The following is a 14214-nucleotide window of genomic DNA, read 5'->3' as shown; positions in this document are numbered from 1 at the left end:
TTAATGATCTTCTGCTGCGCTCAGCTCTAATTTCACCTCCGTTATAATAAAACGAGCTGCAGAGAATAAAAAGGGCAAATTAGCAACAACAAAAAAATAATAATCAATCAATCAATACGAGGGACAGGATCAGGAACTGTCGGGAGGAATTTAGCTGAGTTCATTCCTACTTTGTAGTGCTACTCATCCATATTTCACACATCTCTGGGATATTAATTCTGTATGCTTGGAACATGGTTTTTATATTTTTAATGAGATACATGCAGTTATCACTGATATCTCTCAGATCTGTATAACAACAAACATTGTGTAAATCTAAAGAGAAGTACACAGACGTTGAACGTCGGAACTCTTGCGTCGAGAAAACCACGTATATATACGTCTTACCACGAACTTCTATCTACGTCCATGATCACAGTGTCTCGATCGGCTGTCAGGTGCCCAAGAACCTGTTGCGACAGATCTTCGACTCAGACTTCGTCCAGACACGTTGTCGATCGAACACCGATCATCTGCCAATCCCCCTTCTACCGTAATCAATCGCTGATCGGCCGTGATCAAATCTCAGTATCGTCGATCGGTTTCGATCCAGGGCAAAGTCTGAACTTGTCGCTACTTGTGGGTGAATCCAATCCACAGGCACGCGGGTGCGGCCGTACAGTCACCAACCCCAGATCTTTTTATAGTGATAATGCCTCAGAAGTCTATGGTTGATCTCGCCTTGCGAGATAATAAACCAGTCCAGACATTAAGGCTGCTTTACCTGACGACAAAATGAGATAGACGGCTGACGACCACCTACTCAACATGCTAGCACCTGCGTGATAGGTATGAGGGCCATTCCACTTCCACAGGGTGCCGGTTGAAAGCCTAAAGGGGTGGCAGCTACGTATGATCTTTCGACGAATGACAAATACAGGTAGTCCTCGGGTTACGACGGTCTCGAGTTACGTCGTTTCGTGGTTACGACTCTCATTCCGACTTACGAGGTCAGTTCATCAAAGAAAAGGAAGGCCATCACCATGGAGGTGAAAGTGGATATCTGAGGCAATCTGAGAAGGGGGAAACAGCAACAGAAATTTGCAGGTCATTAGGACTTAGTCGTTCGACTGTCACTACGATTATCAAGGATAACGATCGCATCCTTGAACACGTGACAGGATCTGCTCCTATGACAGCGACAGTGATAACAAAGCGTACTGTACTGCACAATATTTTACTGTACTTATGTTTATTGATAATTATGTAGGGTACTGTGTTAGGATAGGTGTTTGGATAGGCTAAATGTTTGTAGTACTGTACTGTTATTATGGTTCAGTACTGTATGAACGTATGATCCGACTTACGTCGAAATTCGGTTTACGACGCCGCGTTAAGAACGGATCCCCGTCGTAAGTCGAGGACTACCTGTAGTTGTCAAGTGTACAACACGGAGGTGGACGCCGTCTGTGTGAAAACGTTCCAGCGTGCACATTTACAGCAGATACTGTAGTATACACTACAAACAAAATCTAGTCATTCTTTTCACAAAATTCTTCTCGGACAGTACATAGTAAAGTTAGATTATTTTAATGCTTGGAAGTTATAAGGTGTCTACCACGTACATCGATATTAAATTGTTATCAACTATCATGAGCTTTAGCTTACAAAGTGCAAATATGATTACAAAACCAGAAACAATTAATCTTTCGTTGTTAAAAATCAGACATAAAATACTTTCTTCGCTAATTTTAACAGCAGCCATTGTCACGTATAGTCTGATCGAAGGTTTTCTAGACAACCGAATATTTTCTTTGTTGGTTAATGGACAACTTAATTTTGCTTTACTTCAGCTTTAAAAAAAATCAAGGGATTTTTTTTTCATTGAAATAACTTCTCTTTAATAAGTCTTAAGGAAATTATAGTATCCTCGTTAATTGCCTGATTCTACCAAGTACTTTTAGGCTAGTTAGGAAAATGGTATAGTGAGTGAACGAAAGGTTCACTACGTTAACACTGCAACGGTCGTGATCTTTGTTTATAACGGACGGTCCGTATATAGACTTATTCCTATATTGGTGCTTATATCATAATGCTCAAAAGGTAGCTTGGCTCTGTCAATGAGGCGACAACACAGTATGATCATGACGTATATCCCCCGTTCATGGTATGATTGAACACGATATTCTGGGAAAGAGAAAGTAGCCAATAGGACTTCCGCTAGAGACAGACATGTCAACTGACCGCACTTTCATCATGTTTTTAAAACCATTCAGAAAGAACCTCAAACTGCGATGAAAACTCAGACAGGTGAACATCAGAACAAATCCCTTTTTATCTTCTCATTCTCCAAATATAAGGCTAGTTTAATCAGCAAAATTAGTATGTAATCAAGAAGTATGTCGTTTTCTAAATTTAGAAAAAATGTTTGTTTTTGGTCAATTTACTTTATTTTTAAAGCGTGTCTGTAAACTGCAAACTGTTACTGTACGTTGTAAAACTTGTCAGCAGTAAACAGAAGGATCATTATCGACATTGAGCCTTATATGATATTGAAGAGTATTTTAAATTAATATTTTCTTGTATCATGAAACGATATAATTGACTTTAGCATTTCCCTTCCAAGAATATGCATCTAAAATGCTTTGTGAGTATGAAGCAAGCAAAATCAGCTATGGTCGATGCAATCAAATTAGTAGTCGTGCATGTTTATTTTTAGTCGTAATCGTTCACCATAAACAGATATTCACTGAAAGAAATTTTGAAATATACATTAATCATTTCAGAAAAATTGCGTTCAGGGGTAGAGAAACAGTTTCCCGAAACTAACCAAGTGACCAGGTTGCCGAACTAATTCCAGGCAAAGGTGACATGACACAAATGAAGGTGGAAACTCACACTGATGATCAATCTCCGACTGTCCTTGACAAATCCAGTTTCTTTGAATACTTCAAAAAAACTATATCATCAGGTATAGTTACTGGAACAGTAAATAGCAGCTTCTAATAGTCAAAAATCTGTTGCGTCTTATATGCTGACTTTGTCTCATTCCTCAGCAATAGGAAGCCTGATTTCATTGGCTTATAAAAATATTTTTCATCGAATTTCTATAGGAACTAGATTAAGTGCAGAAGAATCTTGATAAAAAATGAGTTACAGTTGAAGTTATTATTATATTTTGAGTATTGAATTAACATAATCTGATAAGAAATAGTAATAAGAAATATTAATAAATAGATTGTGATGATATTATTTGTCAAACACACCCCTTGCTGTCTTATTTTCAGGTGTACACACTTTGGAAGGTTCCAGACTTGCTTCCGCTGTATCAGACATATCCTGAAGTTTTTCCTAGACTGGCTGGTGGTTGCTTTGGTAAGATTTTTTAGCTCTGTGAGTGGAAGTCTGACCAATAACGGACCGCACAGTGTAGTCCCAGATCAGGTCAAGCGAGTACAGCACACACTGTACTAGGGTACTAGCTACTATACTGTCAGATGCAATTTGCCAACATACCAGACGTCTCAGAGTCCCAAACATAGTGCATTTTCTGGGCTGTGGACATTAACAACCTGTGTTGTCAGTGTGGCTTTTACGCGACAGTTAACTCTGTAGAAGTACGGTTGTATTAATCATTCGGATTCTCAAGCAAGTAAACAGTAAGAAGCAATGGCTACATTACAAAATTATTTTTGTGGATTTTGGCATAAGGGACTTCTCCTTACACTAAATACTATTTTCTTATTTTTACTGGCTATATCTGTATGATATTGATAGTGAAGGTAGACATGTTAATATGAAGAAATAGGTGAATGGATGAGTTTGAAAATAAGATGGAATATATCTTTCACTTCCTACTGTCAAATAGGATATTTTTTAATTAAAATGTTATAATGGCAAGGAAAATAGTTGTTACTCGATAATTTGATGTTATTTTTTAAACACACTTTGTTGGCATTAGATCCTGATGTCGCCTGGGGTGTGATATTTACAACGGAGAACCTCACCTATAGATGTTTGGATCTTTAGAAAAAAGGAGACCTGTGCATTATAAGTTTTGAAAGGGAATAAGTAAGAAATTCGCTATTTTTGTAACACAAATTAACTCCTATATATATTATATTAGCAAGGATTAGAAGTTGCTTGAGTAATACCCACATAAGTCTCTCTCTCTGCAACAAACACAATAGAGAAAGAGAGGCATTGCTGATTTCTCTGCAGGTTTTAAAAGACAAGTCATTCAATTGCACTGCATCCTATGTTTGCTTGTCTCTCTTTCTTTTCTTCAGGGCACCTGTTGCTCTGGTGAAGCTGTCATCTAGTGAAGATATGTACATTCTGCTTTGAAAGGAAAGGGTGTGAAAATAATCCACATACTTGGGGAACCAACCTGTGGGAGTTCTTTTTCTTCTTTATCATTTAGCGGATTAATATTCTTAACTCCCTGTGGGACCTCGGGTATGCTTGCCTAGCAAGCATTGCAAGAATAGGGTCCCTGCCATCCAGCCAGGCATGTCGTAAGAAGCGACTAAGGTGGACACCTCACCTAGAGGTAAAATAGGTTGTGGTAGGGCTAACAACCACCATGTAAAAAAAAATCCTGTTACAGAAACTAAAACCAGAGAACTCGCACAGAGGCGAAGGTAATGAGCACACCAGAGACTGAGCTAATGACGGACGACAGCAAACCGAAAGGGAGCTGGCGCCCCGACAGCGGATTTACTGAAGCGAGGCAGAAGTGAGGGTGGGGTGCTGGAACGTCCAGACCTTGTACCAACTGGCAGGATGCTCAATAGTCAAGGAGTTTGACAACTACAACTTGGACATCCTGGAGTCAGTGAGGTCAGATGGACCGGCACGGGAAAGAGGAGACTAGCGTCATGGACATACCATCTTGTTCTCAGGAAAATCAGACGCTCAGCACTCTGAAGGAGTAGCTCTACTCTCAACAAGAAAACGGAAAAGGCACTGCTGGAATGGAAGCCTTATGGACCCAGGCTTTGAGAGCAAGATTCATCCAAGTACAACCAAGCTGACAGTGCTAGCCTGCTATGCACCAACAAATGATCTGAGGCAGAAGACAAGGATGCTTTTTACGATCAGCTCCAGGCAGCCTCAGAAAGCGTTCCAGCCCACGACATGTTGCTCATCATCGGCGATCTCAATGCCAAGGTGGAAGTGACAAACACTATGAGTGCAGGGAGCATGTCATGGGCAAACATGGAATCGGAAGCATCAATGACAACGAGAAGAGACTGGCAGACTTTTGTGAAGAAAACAACCTACTGATTGGAAGCACACTCTTCCCACACAAAGACATCCACAAGGCAACATGGGACATCACCAGATGGGATCACAAGAACCAGAAGACCATGTCATCATCAACCGAAAATGGAGAGCTCACTTCAAGATGTTAGAGCCTACAGAGGAGCAGACATCTCTTTGCCAGTGACCACACTCTTGTGATAGCCATCAGTTACTCTGAAGCTGCGTCGACACGAGGAAAACAGGCACGTCAGCAGAGAGTGGACTTACCGGCAAACTAAAAATCCCAGCCACCGAAAGGGCTTTGCTATGGAAGTAAAAGAACAGGTCCAGGCACTAGGAGACCAACAAGAGATGACCTTAGACTTAGACTTCAATCGAGTCTTACAGGAATCAGGAGAGAAAATACTGGGCGACTTCCAACGGAAAAAGAAAGAACAGTGGATCAGAGAAGAGACATGGGAAGAAGATAGAAGAGAAAGTCAGCAAACAAAGAATCAACAGCACCAGATCTGAACGCCTGAAGGAACACACACAGACAAAGATATGCAAAACTGAACAAAGAGGTAAAGAGGATGACAAGAACCGACAAAAGATATCACATAGAGAAACTGGCAGATGAAGCAGAAAATGCAGCAATAAAAATGACCTGAAACACTGTACAAGATAAACAAACAGCTAAACAACGGTTTAAGAACAGTGATGTGCCAGTGAAAGACGTGAACGGTAATGTCGTCGAGGGAGAGGCAGGAAAACAGCAGCTGGAGGGAGCATTTTGAGTCAGTTCTGAACAGCCAGATCCCCCTCAGCTTGCAGACATCCCAGCCAGCAGCTATAGACCTTGAACATCTGCACAGACCCACCAAGCTGGAAGAAGTGACAGCAGCAGTCAAGACAATGAAAGCGGCAAAGCACAGGGGCAGATGGAATAACAGCAGAGATGTTGAAAGCAGACGTGAATGGACGCTCCCAAGCTGACTGAAATCTCAGGCAAATTTGGGATCAGGGCAGGTCTGTTGCGTGGAAGACAGGGCTCAATCTCAAGTGACCCAGAAAGGAGATCTGGAGACTGCAATAATTGAGGGGCATAACACTTCTTTCCCTCACCAGCAAGGTCTTCAGCAAGATTGTTTTGTCAAGACTGACGGCAACTCTTGAGAAAGACCTCCGACCACAGCAAGCAGGATTCTCCCTGGCGATCTGCTCCGAACACATCTTCATTCTGCGACAGATTCTGGAGCAGAGCAACGAATGGAAACACACCGCTGTACATCATTTCATCGACCTGGAGAAGGCTTTTGACAGCATCCACCGCGAGTCCTTAGGAAGATCCTGAGGCATTACGGAGTCCCCTGCAAAACTTGTTCAGGTCATTGCAATGCTGTACAGCGATTTCAATCCCAGGTTGTCTGTGACACGAGCTCACAGACCCCCTTCACGTCAGTACCGGGGTGAAGCGGCTGCATCTGTCGCCGTGTTCCCTCATCCTGCCATGGACGGATCATGAATGACTTCACCGAAGCGAGAGGAGAGGGCTCAGATGGACCATGACTATGACAGCAACAACAGCACTGGAAGACTTGGACTTGCTGATGACATTGCCCTGCTGTCACACCGCCACCAAAGACATGCAGGAAAAACAAAGGCCTTCTCAGAAACAGCTGGAAAACCTTGGCTTGAAGGTCAGCACAAAAAGACTAACAGTATGAGAGTGAACGCCAGAGTCCAAGACAGCATCAACTAAATGGAGAAGAGATTGAGGAAGTTGACAGTTTCACCCTATCTTGGTCCAAAATGTCAAACACTGGGATGCGGAGGTGGAGATTCGAGCCGACTGGCGAAAGCCAGTCAGGCCTTTGCCTCACTCAGGAGCACATGGAAGGCAAAAAACATCAGCCAGAAGATCAAGCTGAAGAATCTTCAAAGTCAATGTGATCAGCACCCTCCTTTACGGATCAGAATCTTGGAAGATGACCAAAACCATCAGTAACGAAGCTTGACGTCTTCCAAAACAGATGCCTCAGGCGGCATACTTAACATCTTTTGGCCAAACACCATCACCAACGAAGAACTCCACCGAAGAAGTGAAACCGAGTCCATCACCACGCAGTCAACGAAGGCGTTGGCGATGGATTGGACATGTGCTCCGCCAGCAGACAGCAGACCTTTCCAGAGTCGCCCTACGATGGACTCCAGACCGGCCGAAGAAAACGAGGCCGCCCAAAGGAAACTGGAGAAGAACAGTGGGAAAGGGAGATGAAAGGAAAGGGCTGGACATGGGGTCACCTAGAGCGTGTTTCAGCCGATCGACATCGGTGGCGGACTCTGGTTGAGGCCTTATGTGCAACCTGATGCACAAAGAGGAATAGATAGATAGAATATTCTTACAGTGAGATACTTTGCACCCTTATATCAGGTGTATGTGTAATGGTACTCTAACACAGCATAATGATATGAAGAGAAATCGAAAAATTTATTTGTTGCAATAACTGTGACATTCATCACTAGAAAAACTTAATAAAACTGTTCATTTTAGGAAACTGGGTGACAATTAGAACCACCTCAGATTGATGAAGATAATGATGTCTCAGATGAGAAAGCAGAGAACACATTAGAAACTCATTGGTGTCAGAAGTGCCATCCAGGCAATGAGCAGCCCAATGCCAAAACAGTTCTTCTGAGAAAGACAATACTGCTATTGTCATTGCTGATGAAGAACCATCAGTGGCATCTGAAGATGGAGTATCCAGGTCAGGATTGATGGTGGAAACTGAATCTTCTGAAATAGAGCACAGTGAGGCATCAGTAGAAATTCCTGCAATAGGTATGTGACATTTTGTGAAAGTTTTGAAGTGATTTTTATTCATTTGTTTGTTTTGTTTTGGGACTTTATTTGGGAGTTGGGGGATGCAAAAAATAATAGTTTTACCCTGAAAGCTCCTTTTGTTTAAACAAACATTTTAAAATAACCATCCTATTAATTTATGCAGTATGTTATTTTACACTGTTAAAGTAGATTAAGAGGTGCACTATTGTATGTTCTACATCATATAAACACATATTTTACAGATGATATGGATAGCTTGTTACGTTATTGTTTCAAGTGTGCTCTCAAGAAAAGCATAAAGAAGAGTGATCTACCCCTTTTGACATCCACCTTTCTTAAAGTTCATATGCAACCCTTTTGGTGAGTTTATCTTGGAAGTCTCCACAAGTTTCTTTGTTATTTCCAATAATGTAATTCAGATGGAAGAAAACAAATCTCCAGTACATCTTAATTTAGTCAACTTTGTTGTCTCTTTTCAGACACAAATTCTCTAGTGCTTTTTATAAAAATTAGTTTAGATACTTAGATACTGACTTTAGTTTTAAATGCTTGATTTCTGTACGATTTGCATAAAAATGATAAAGCATAATTTTTCTCTCCATTGATTTTGTCTGTTTTAGCTTTTGTAAGTTTTATTGCAAGTAGGTGAATACCACACAGTTTCTGAGATATGCAAGAGATTGGAGAAGGTGTTTAAATATAAATATAGTAATATATTGTAACCAACACATCAGTCCCTGATGACGACGTAGGGATACAAGAACACAACAAAGATGGAATTGTTGCATAACTGTAGATTTTATTCAGAGTCTCACTCAGCAGTTGACCTACCGTCTCTCCACTCTCACTTCTAAAATCCAAAAAGCCTCTCTCAACTATAAAGCTATACTACTTATCCTATTCCTGTCGAATGTTCCAGGGACAGTCCTGGAAGCTGTTCGACCCCTACCCACTACAAAATAAAGACATAACTTAGTACATTACTAGAGTGCTACAATATATTAATTGATGGCCATGATGTTTAATGCTGATATTTGCTACTCTCTTCAACCAATATTTGGCCATTCTACAAGCAACGAAACTATATACAATTTCACTAGGTACATTTTTTCTTTTGACTACTTTGAAGTTCTTAATGGTTATTATTTTTCTTGCAGTCCTGCTGGAAGCATATTGAGTGTGAAGAATCTTCTTTCAAAAAGGTCGCAAAAATTTTCTTATGTCGACTTAACATATTAATGTTGTCGTGTTTACTCATCATACGGGGGAAAAACCAAGTCAAGTTTATTGAAACGTTGGTGCTAATGTGACGATTCTGAAACTCTGCGAGAATATGTGTTATAAATATGTTTAGGTTTTTGTACCTTTGAATGACCCTATTTCAGAATGTATGATGATAAGTTGTTTGTGAGGTATTTCAGTTTTTGCTGATGGGTTTTGTAGTTCTGTTTTGGCCCTAAAGATTATTTGTCTTCCACTTAACTGGTCATCCTCTGTTACTTGTTTTGCTGTCAGTGGGTACCTTGATAACTGTTAAATTTACCCCAAGAAGAAAAACATAATCTAAATGTGTGTGTATGTTCATTGGTTTTATGTTTGCACCTTTCAGTTTGCAAAATTCCTGCAGCAGATGCAGTCAGAAGAGTTTATTAAACTAAAAGAGTTGTCAAAAGGGGTGGACAGTATATCAGAATTTGACCGCTCACATCCAGAGTAAGCTAAGATTTTTCCTTTCCTTATATTTTGCATTTTTTGGTTTTGTTTTTTTTTTCAGTGTATTTGTTTTCGATTTTTGTAAAATGTTAAATTTAAAGTTTTCAAACTTTATTATTTCATTGTGATTATGTTTCAACTTTTAAAATTTCTTTCTGTAAAGCCTTAGAGATCTAGTTGCACCTGACTTGCCTGCTCTAGAAAAAGAGGTCGCAGAGGAGACTGCTTATGAACCACCAGAGATTATAGAAGTATTCTGCATCACTACTGCTACACTTCCTTTGTTTAAAAACCAGGGATTTAGGTAAAAATTTTAATACTTTCATTATGAACTTTCACCATAATACAAAATTTTTAATTTATATGTTTATAAATATGATATTAGTTATTTAACTATTTTTATCTGTTAGGATGTTCACTTGTAAAAACTAATAGCGAAGATTGAAAATAGGCTGCAAGAAGCACAAAAAATCATTTTTTTAGATGGGATGTAAATTTGTTAAGTCTTCTGAGAATATCTGGTAGGATACTCATGAGAATCTTATTCTTCTGTGCTAAATTACAAGCAATTTCATTGTCTCGGTGCCTGGTCTTTCTTTGATGCTTGGGTACAATTCATTTGTTGGAAAGACAAGCACATTATTTTCCCGTTTAGATCATTTTTTTTTTAAAAAGCAAAAGGTATGATGGAAGTTTTAAAATCTTGCTTTACCTGCAGGCTATTTGGTTACTAAGTCACCTTTATGAACTGCCTTTTGTTGCATTCACTTCAGCAACGCAGATAACCTACACAAGCATTATTTCACTGTAACTGTTTTGTATTTAATTTATTCTATGAAATTATTATTTCACATTTAGAACTGTTTTTTATTTAATCTATCCTACAAAAGTATTATTTCACGATAAAACTGTTTTGTATTTAATTTATCATGTAGTGGTTTACTGGCATCATTAATGCTGACAACATAGTTTAGTATCCATTTACACAAATTGCTTTGCTGGTTTTTTTTTTTATTATTATTGTGACATGTGAAAACACACATAATTATATTAGCTCACCTTCTGAAGACGTTCTATCCTAATGAATAAATTCATGGAAAATTTAATTGGTTTATGTGCATGCACACAGGTACATTCATGCACACTCTCTCATTCACATGCATACACAGTTTTGTGTGTAAAACTGTTTTTCTTCTTTTTTTTTGTTTTTTTTTAAGCAAAGGAGATTCACTGAGTTTAACGGAACTTCGGAAACAAATCACAGATTATGTCAAAACAAATAACCTGCAAACAGAAGCAGATGTAAGGTAATTATTTTTTACCTGCATTCAGCTAAAAAGTATTTATGCTTTTCGTGTTTAATATAATTGTTTAATGGTACAATGTAAATTATTTGTTGATATCAGTTGTTGTAAAAGTACATTATTAGACATGAAATGTGTCTTGATTTTGTCTGACTTTTTGTTAGAAAATACAGAATAAGGAATTTTTTTATGACTCCATAGGTATGGAATGATTGTTCTTTAGTAGAACCAACTAGTTACAACAAACAAATGTTACTGCTTTTAAGTTTCCATTTTAGTGTAATAACATGATCTTCAGCCAGGTTCAGCTGGACCCAGTGCTTGCAGAAATCACATTGTTGAGAAATGAGGGAGACAGAAGTCTGCTTCCTTGGAATGAATTGATTATCAGGTAATTTGTATAAATATTAGTAGCAATTTTGGAATGTAGTTTACTCATCATATTTTGACCTATATTTGTTTATAATTGAGTTGGTAAATTTTCATTTTCAAAGATTTTCATCCTGCTTTGGTCTGCAGGCTAATTAATCTGCTTTCTATGCCACCTCTGATTTTGTTATGGTTAAATAATAGTTTTGTAACAGGTTAGCTTGTGTTCATTTTGTATGTGTATCAGAAAGCATATGGATATGTGTTTGTTAGCATTTTTATAAGTAACCTTCAAGTTTTTTAAATTAGGATTACAGACAAGATGCAGCCTGGTTGTCTCATCAAGCTTGCAGGTCAGCAGCCAGTGTTAAGGAAAGGAAAGATGGAGCCCATTAAGTTGAATGTTGTCCAGAGAGGATCACAAAAGAAGGTTTGTGTTGTATCATCATTTCTGGTTATGACTGTGTCATTTAGTAAGCTCAATCTGATTCACTGGAGAAGAAATTATTAAGAAGTGTGTGAAAGGAGTAATGAAATAGGAAAGCAAAAATCAGGAGTTATTTTAAGAAAGTGTAAAAATGCTCTGAAGGACATGAGCATGTTATCCTACACCAAATTGCAGTTACATGTTTTTGTTTTGTTTTGTTTTGTTTGTTTTTTTTTGTTTTTTTGAAGGGGGGAAGGTTGGAGTTGCACTGGTACCTAAAAGTCAACTAATCAAGTCTTATTTCATCACTCTTAACAACAGGTGACAGTCATTGAAAATTTGGAGTTTTATGGCATCGACCCTCGTGTTTTTGCACACGCTGTGCAAATTGCTATGGCTTGCAGTGCAACAACAGTAGACTCAGAGCAGAAGAACCATGGCGTAAATGTGGTTGTCCAAGGGAACCAGATGACTTTTATTTCTAAACTATTGTTAGGTGAGTTGTTGTTATTCTAAACAATGGTCCCTACTCCCTTCCTCCATTTGTTGTTTGACATTTTAAAGGGTGCTTAACCTTAACACCTCTGGTTTTATTGGCTCAAAATTGGATGAAGCCATTAGGTTCTCATGTCAAAAAAAAAAAAAAAAAAAAAGACTGGCAGAAGAAAAAAAAGAGTGCGTTCACATTCTCTGGACAGTTGTCTCACTTTCGTCCAAGATGTCCTTGATCATTAAAGGAATTAAATATGATTTATTACTGCAGTATAATTTATTAAACAAATACAATTGCAAATTGTAATTTTTACCTTGCAGACAAATACAGGATTCCAAGGAAGTACATACAAGGCCTTGAGACAGTATCTAAAGCTAAAAAAAAGTAACTGAGCATGTGACTTCATGTTGTGACGTAGTCTACTGTTAGTGCTCATTTAAAAAAAATTCTGGGAAAAACAAAACTATTGAAATAAGACATCTCATCTAGACACTGAACAAGTCAAGAAAGCCGTTGTGTTGGGTCAGTGTCGAAGGGACTGTCGTGATTTAAAATAAAGTTTTTGATATAATTTTACTCAAGTGGTGTGCAAAGAAGGAGACTTAAAAACGGGTGTTCTGTTTAAGTGTTTTGTGTCAAGATCAGGAATGTATAAATCAACCATGTGTCGTAAATAACTAAGGAAAGAATTACGCCACCTTCAGCAAACCATTTCAGGACACACCTCCATGTTAGTATTACCACTTATTTTTCATAAAATCTCATTTATTTATTACTTCATTTCCAGACACAAAATCATTTTCCAAAATTAAAAATCGTTATTGTATTCATTTGCCATAGAAACCTCTGTCATTTTTGTTAACTTATCGTCAATGACTGCTCCGATCTCTACTGAGATACTACTAACAGGCATAGTTCAGATCTCTCATGTCTGGGTTTTAAATAAGTGCTTATGTGGTGTATTGTGTCTGGGTATTTATTAAAATAATAATTACTGATAGTACATGAATTGCTAATACTTTGTGATGTGTATGTTAAGCCCTGGTCACATTACTTGTAGAGTAAATCGGGGTACCCAGAGATAACTACCTGTGAAGAGGTGCCTCATCCAGAGAGAGTTGTGTGCCCCAAGTCTTGTCTTGAACCCAGAACCGCACGTCTCACTGTTATGGTGAAAAGCAAGCGCTTTATCACTAAGCGAGCAGCCCGCCCCCTTGACAGATTTTGGCTTTGCAGGCTACAAGGTCTGTCTCACGGTTGAAGTACTCCTTCATTCTAATTTGACAGATCTCACAGGTTACAACCATATCCTGTTCAACTTTTATAACCCCTTGATAGCAGGCGAACGTTTTTGTGCCTTAGCTGCGCTCATGCCATAAATATTCAAAGCATTTTTTTGAAGATAGGATCAATTAGTATCTAGGGAGAGGTTTGTTTAAATAAATCAACAAACGCTGTGGAGTAGCTTTCGACGGTGTCAAGTCGAGAACACTCTTAAAAATGAAAAAACGTGACATGAGAAAATAGTGTATTGTGTACAGTACACTGTGCAGTGAATGAGACTGTCTAGTGAAAAATAAGTCTGTGGCAAAGAGCGCAAAATTTGGTCACACCAGACTGCGCAGAACTGAAGTGTAATGTTTAGTACCAGGTTATACCAAATAAATGGATAAAGGCATTTGATCACAAAGTGGTGTGCTAAATAAAAGACGAGTTCTTCGGTGTAGCTGTATTTTGTTTTGGCGCATGTTACAAAATTTTTTTATCTCTCTTCTACACTTAATGATGCTTTCATAATCACTATAATTTCTACAATGAATTAAGCACACATGCGCAC

General features: G+C 38.6%; 1 protein-coding gene and 1 long non-coding RNA gene across 2 annotated transcripts; both read left to right on the top strand.

The window, feature by feature from the left end:
• The first annotated feature begins 1691 nt into the window (after positions 1-1691).
• Positions 1692-2888, top strand: LOC112574002. The gene is made up of 3 exons (XR_003101328.1): positions 1692-2289; positions 2375-2376; positions 2766-2888. It is a non-coding gene; the product is annotated as an uncharacterized LOC112574002 (long non-coding RNA).
• A 4877-nt stretch (positions 2889-7765) lies between these two features.
• Positions 7766-14096, top strand: LOC112574323 (eukaryotic translation initiation factor 2D-like). Its single transcript, XM_025255333.1, is given in 11 exon segments — positions 7766-8068; positions 8314-8431; positions 9229-9233; positions 9236-9273; positions 9681-9784; positions 9948-10088; positions 11002-11091; positions 11387-11479; positions 11767-11887; positions 12206-12380; positions 12698-14096. Coding segments are annotated over 11 exon segments (1017 nt in total). The 5' UTR covers positions 7766-8004; the 3' UTR covers positions 12766-14096.
• Positions 14097-14214: the final 118 nt, after the last annotated feature.

The sequence above is a fragment of the Pomacea canaliculata genome, linkage group LG10 (genome assembly GCF_003073045.1).
Source record: "Pomacea canaliculata isolate SZHN2017 linkage group LG10, ASM307304v1, whole genome shotgun sequence".
Lineage (NCBI taxonomy): Eukaryota > Metazoa > Mollusca > Gastropoda > Architaenioglossa > Ampullariidae > Pomacea > Pomacea canaliculata.
The sequence above is the reverse complement of the archived record's forward strand: the minus strand, read 5'-3'. Positions and strand labels throughout refer to the sequence as shown.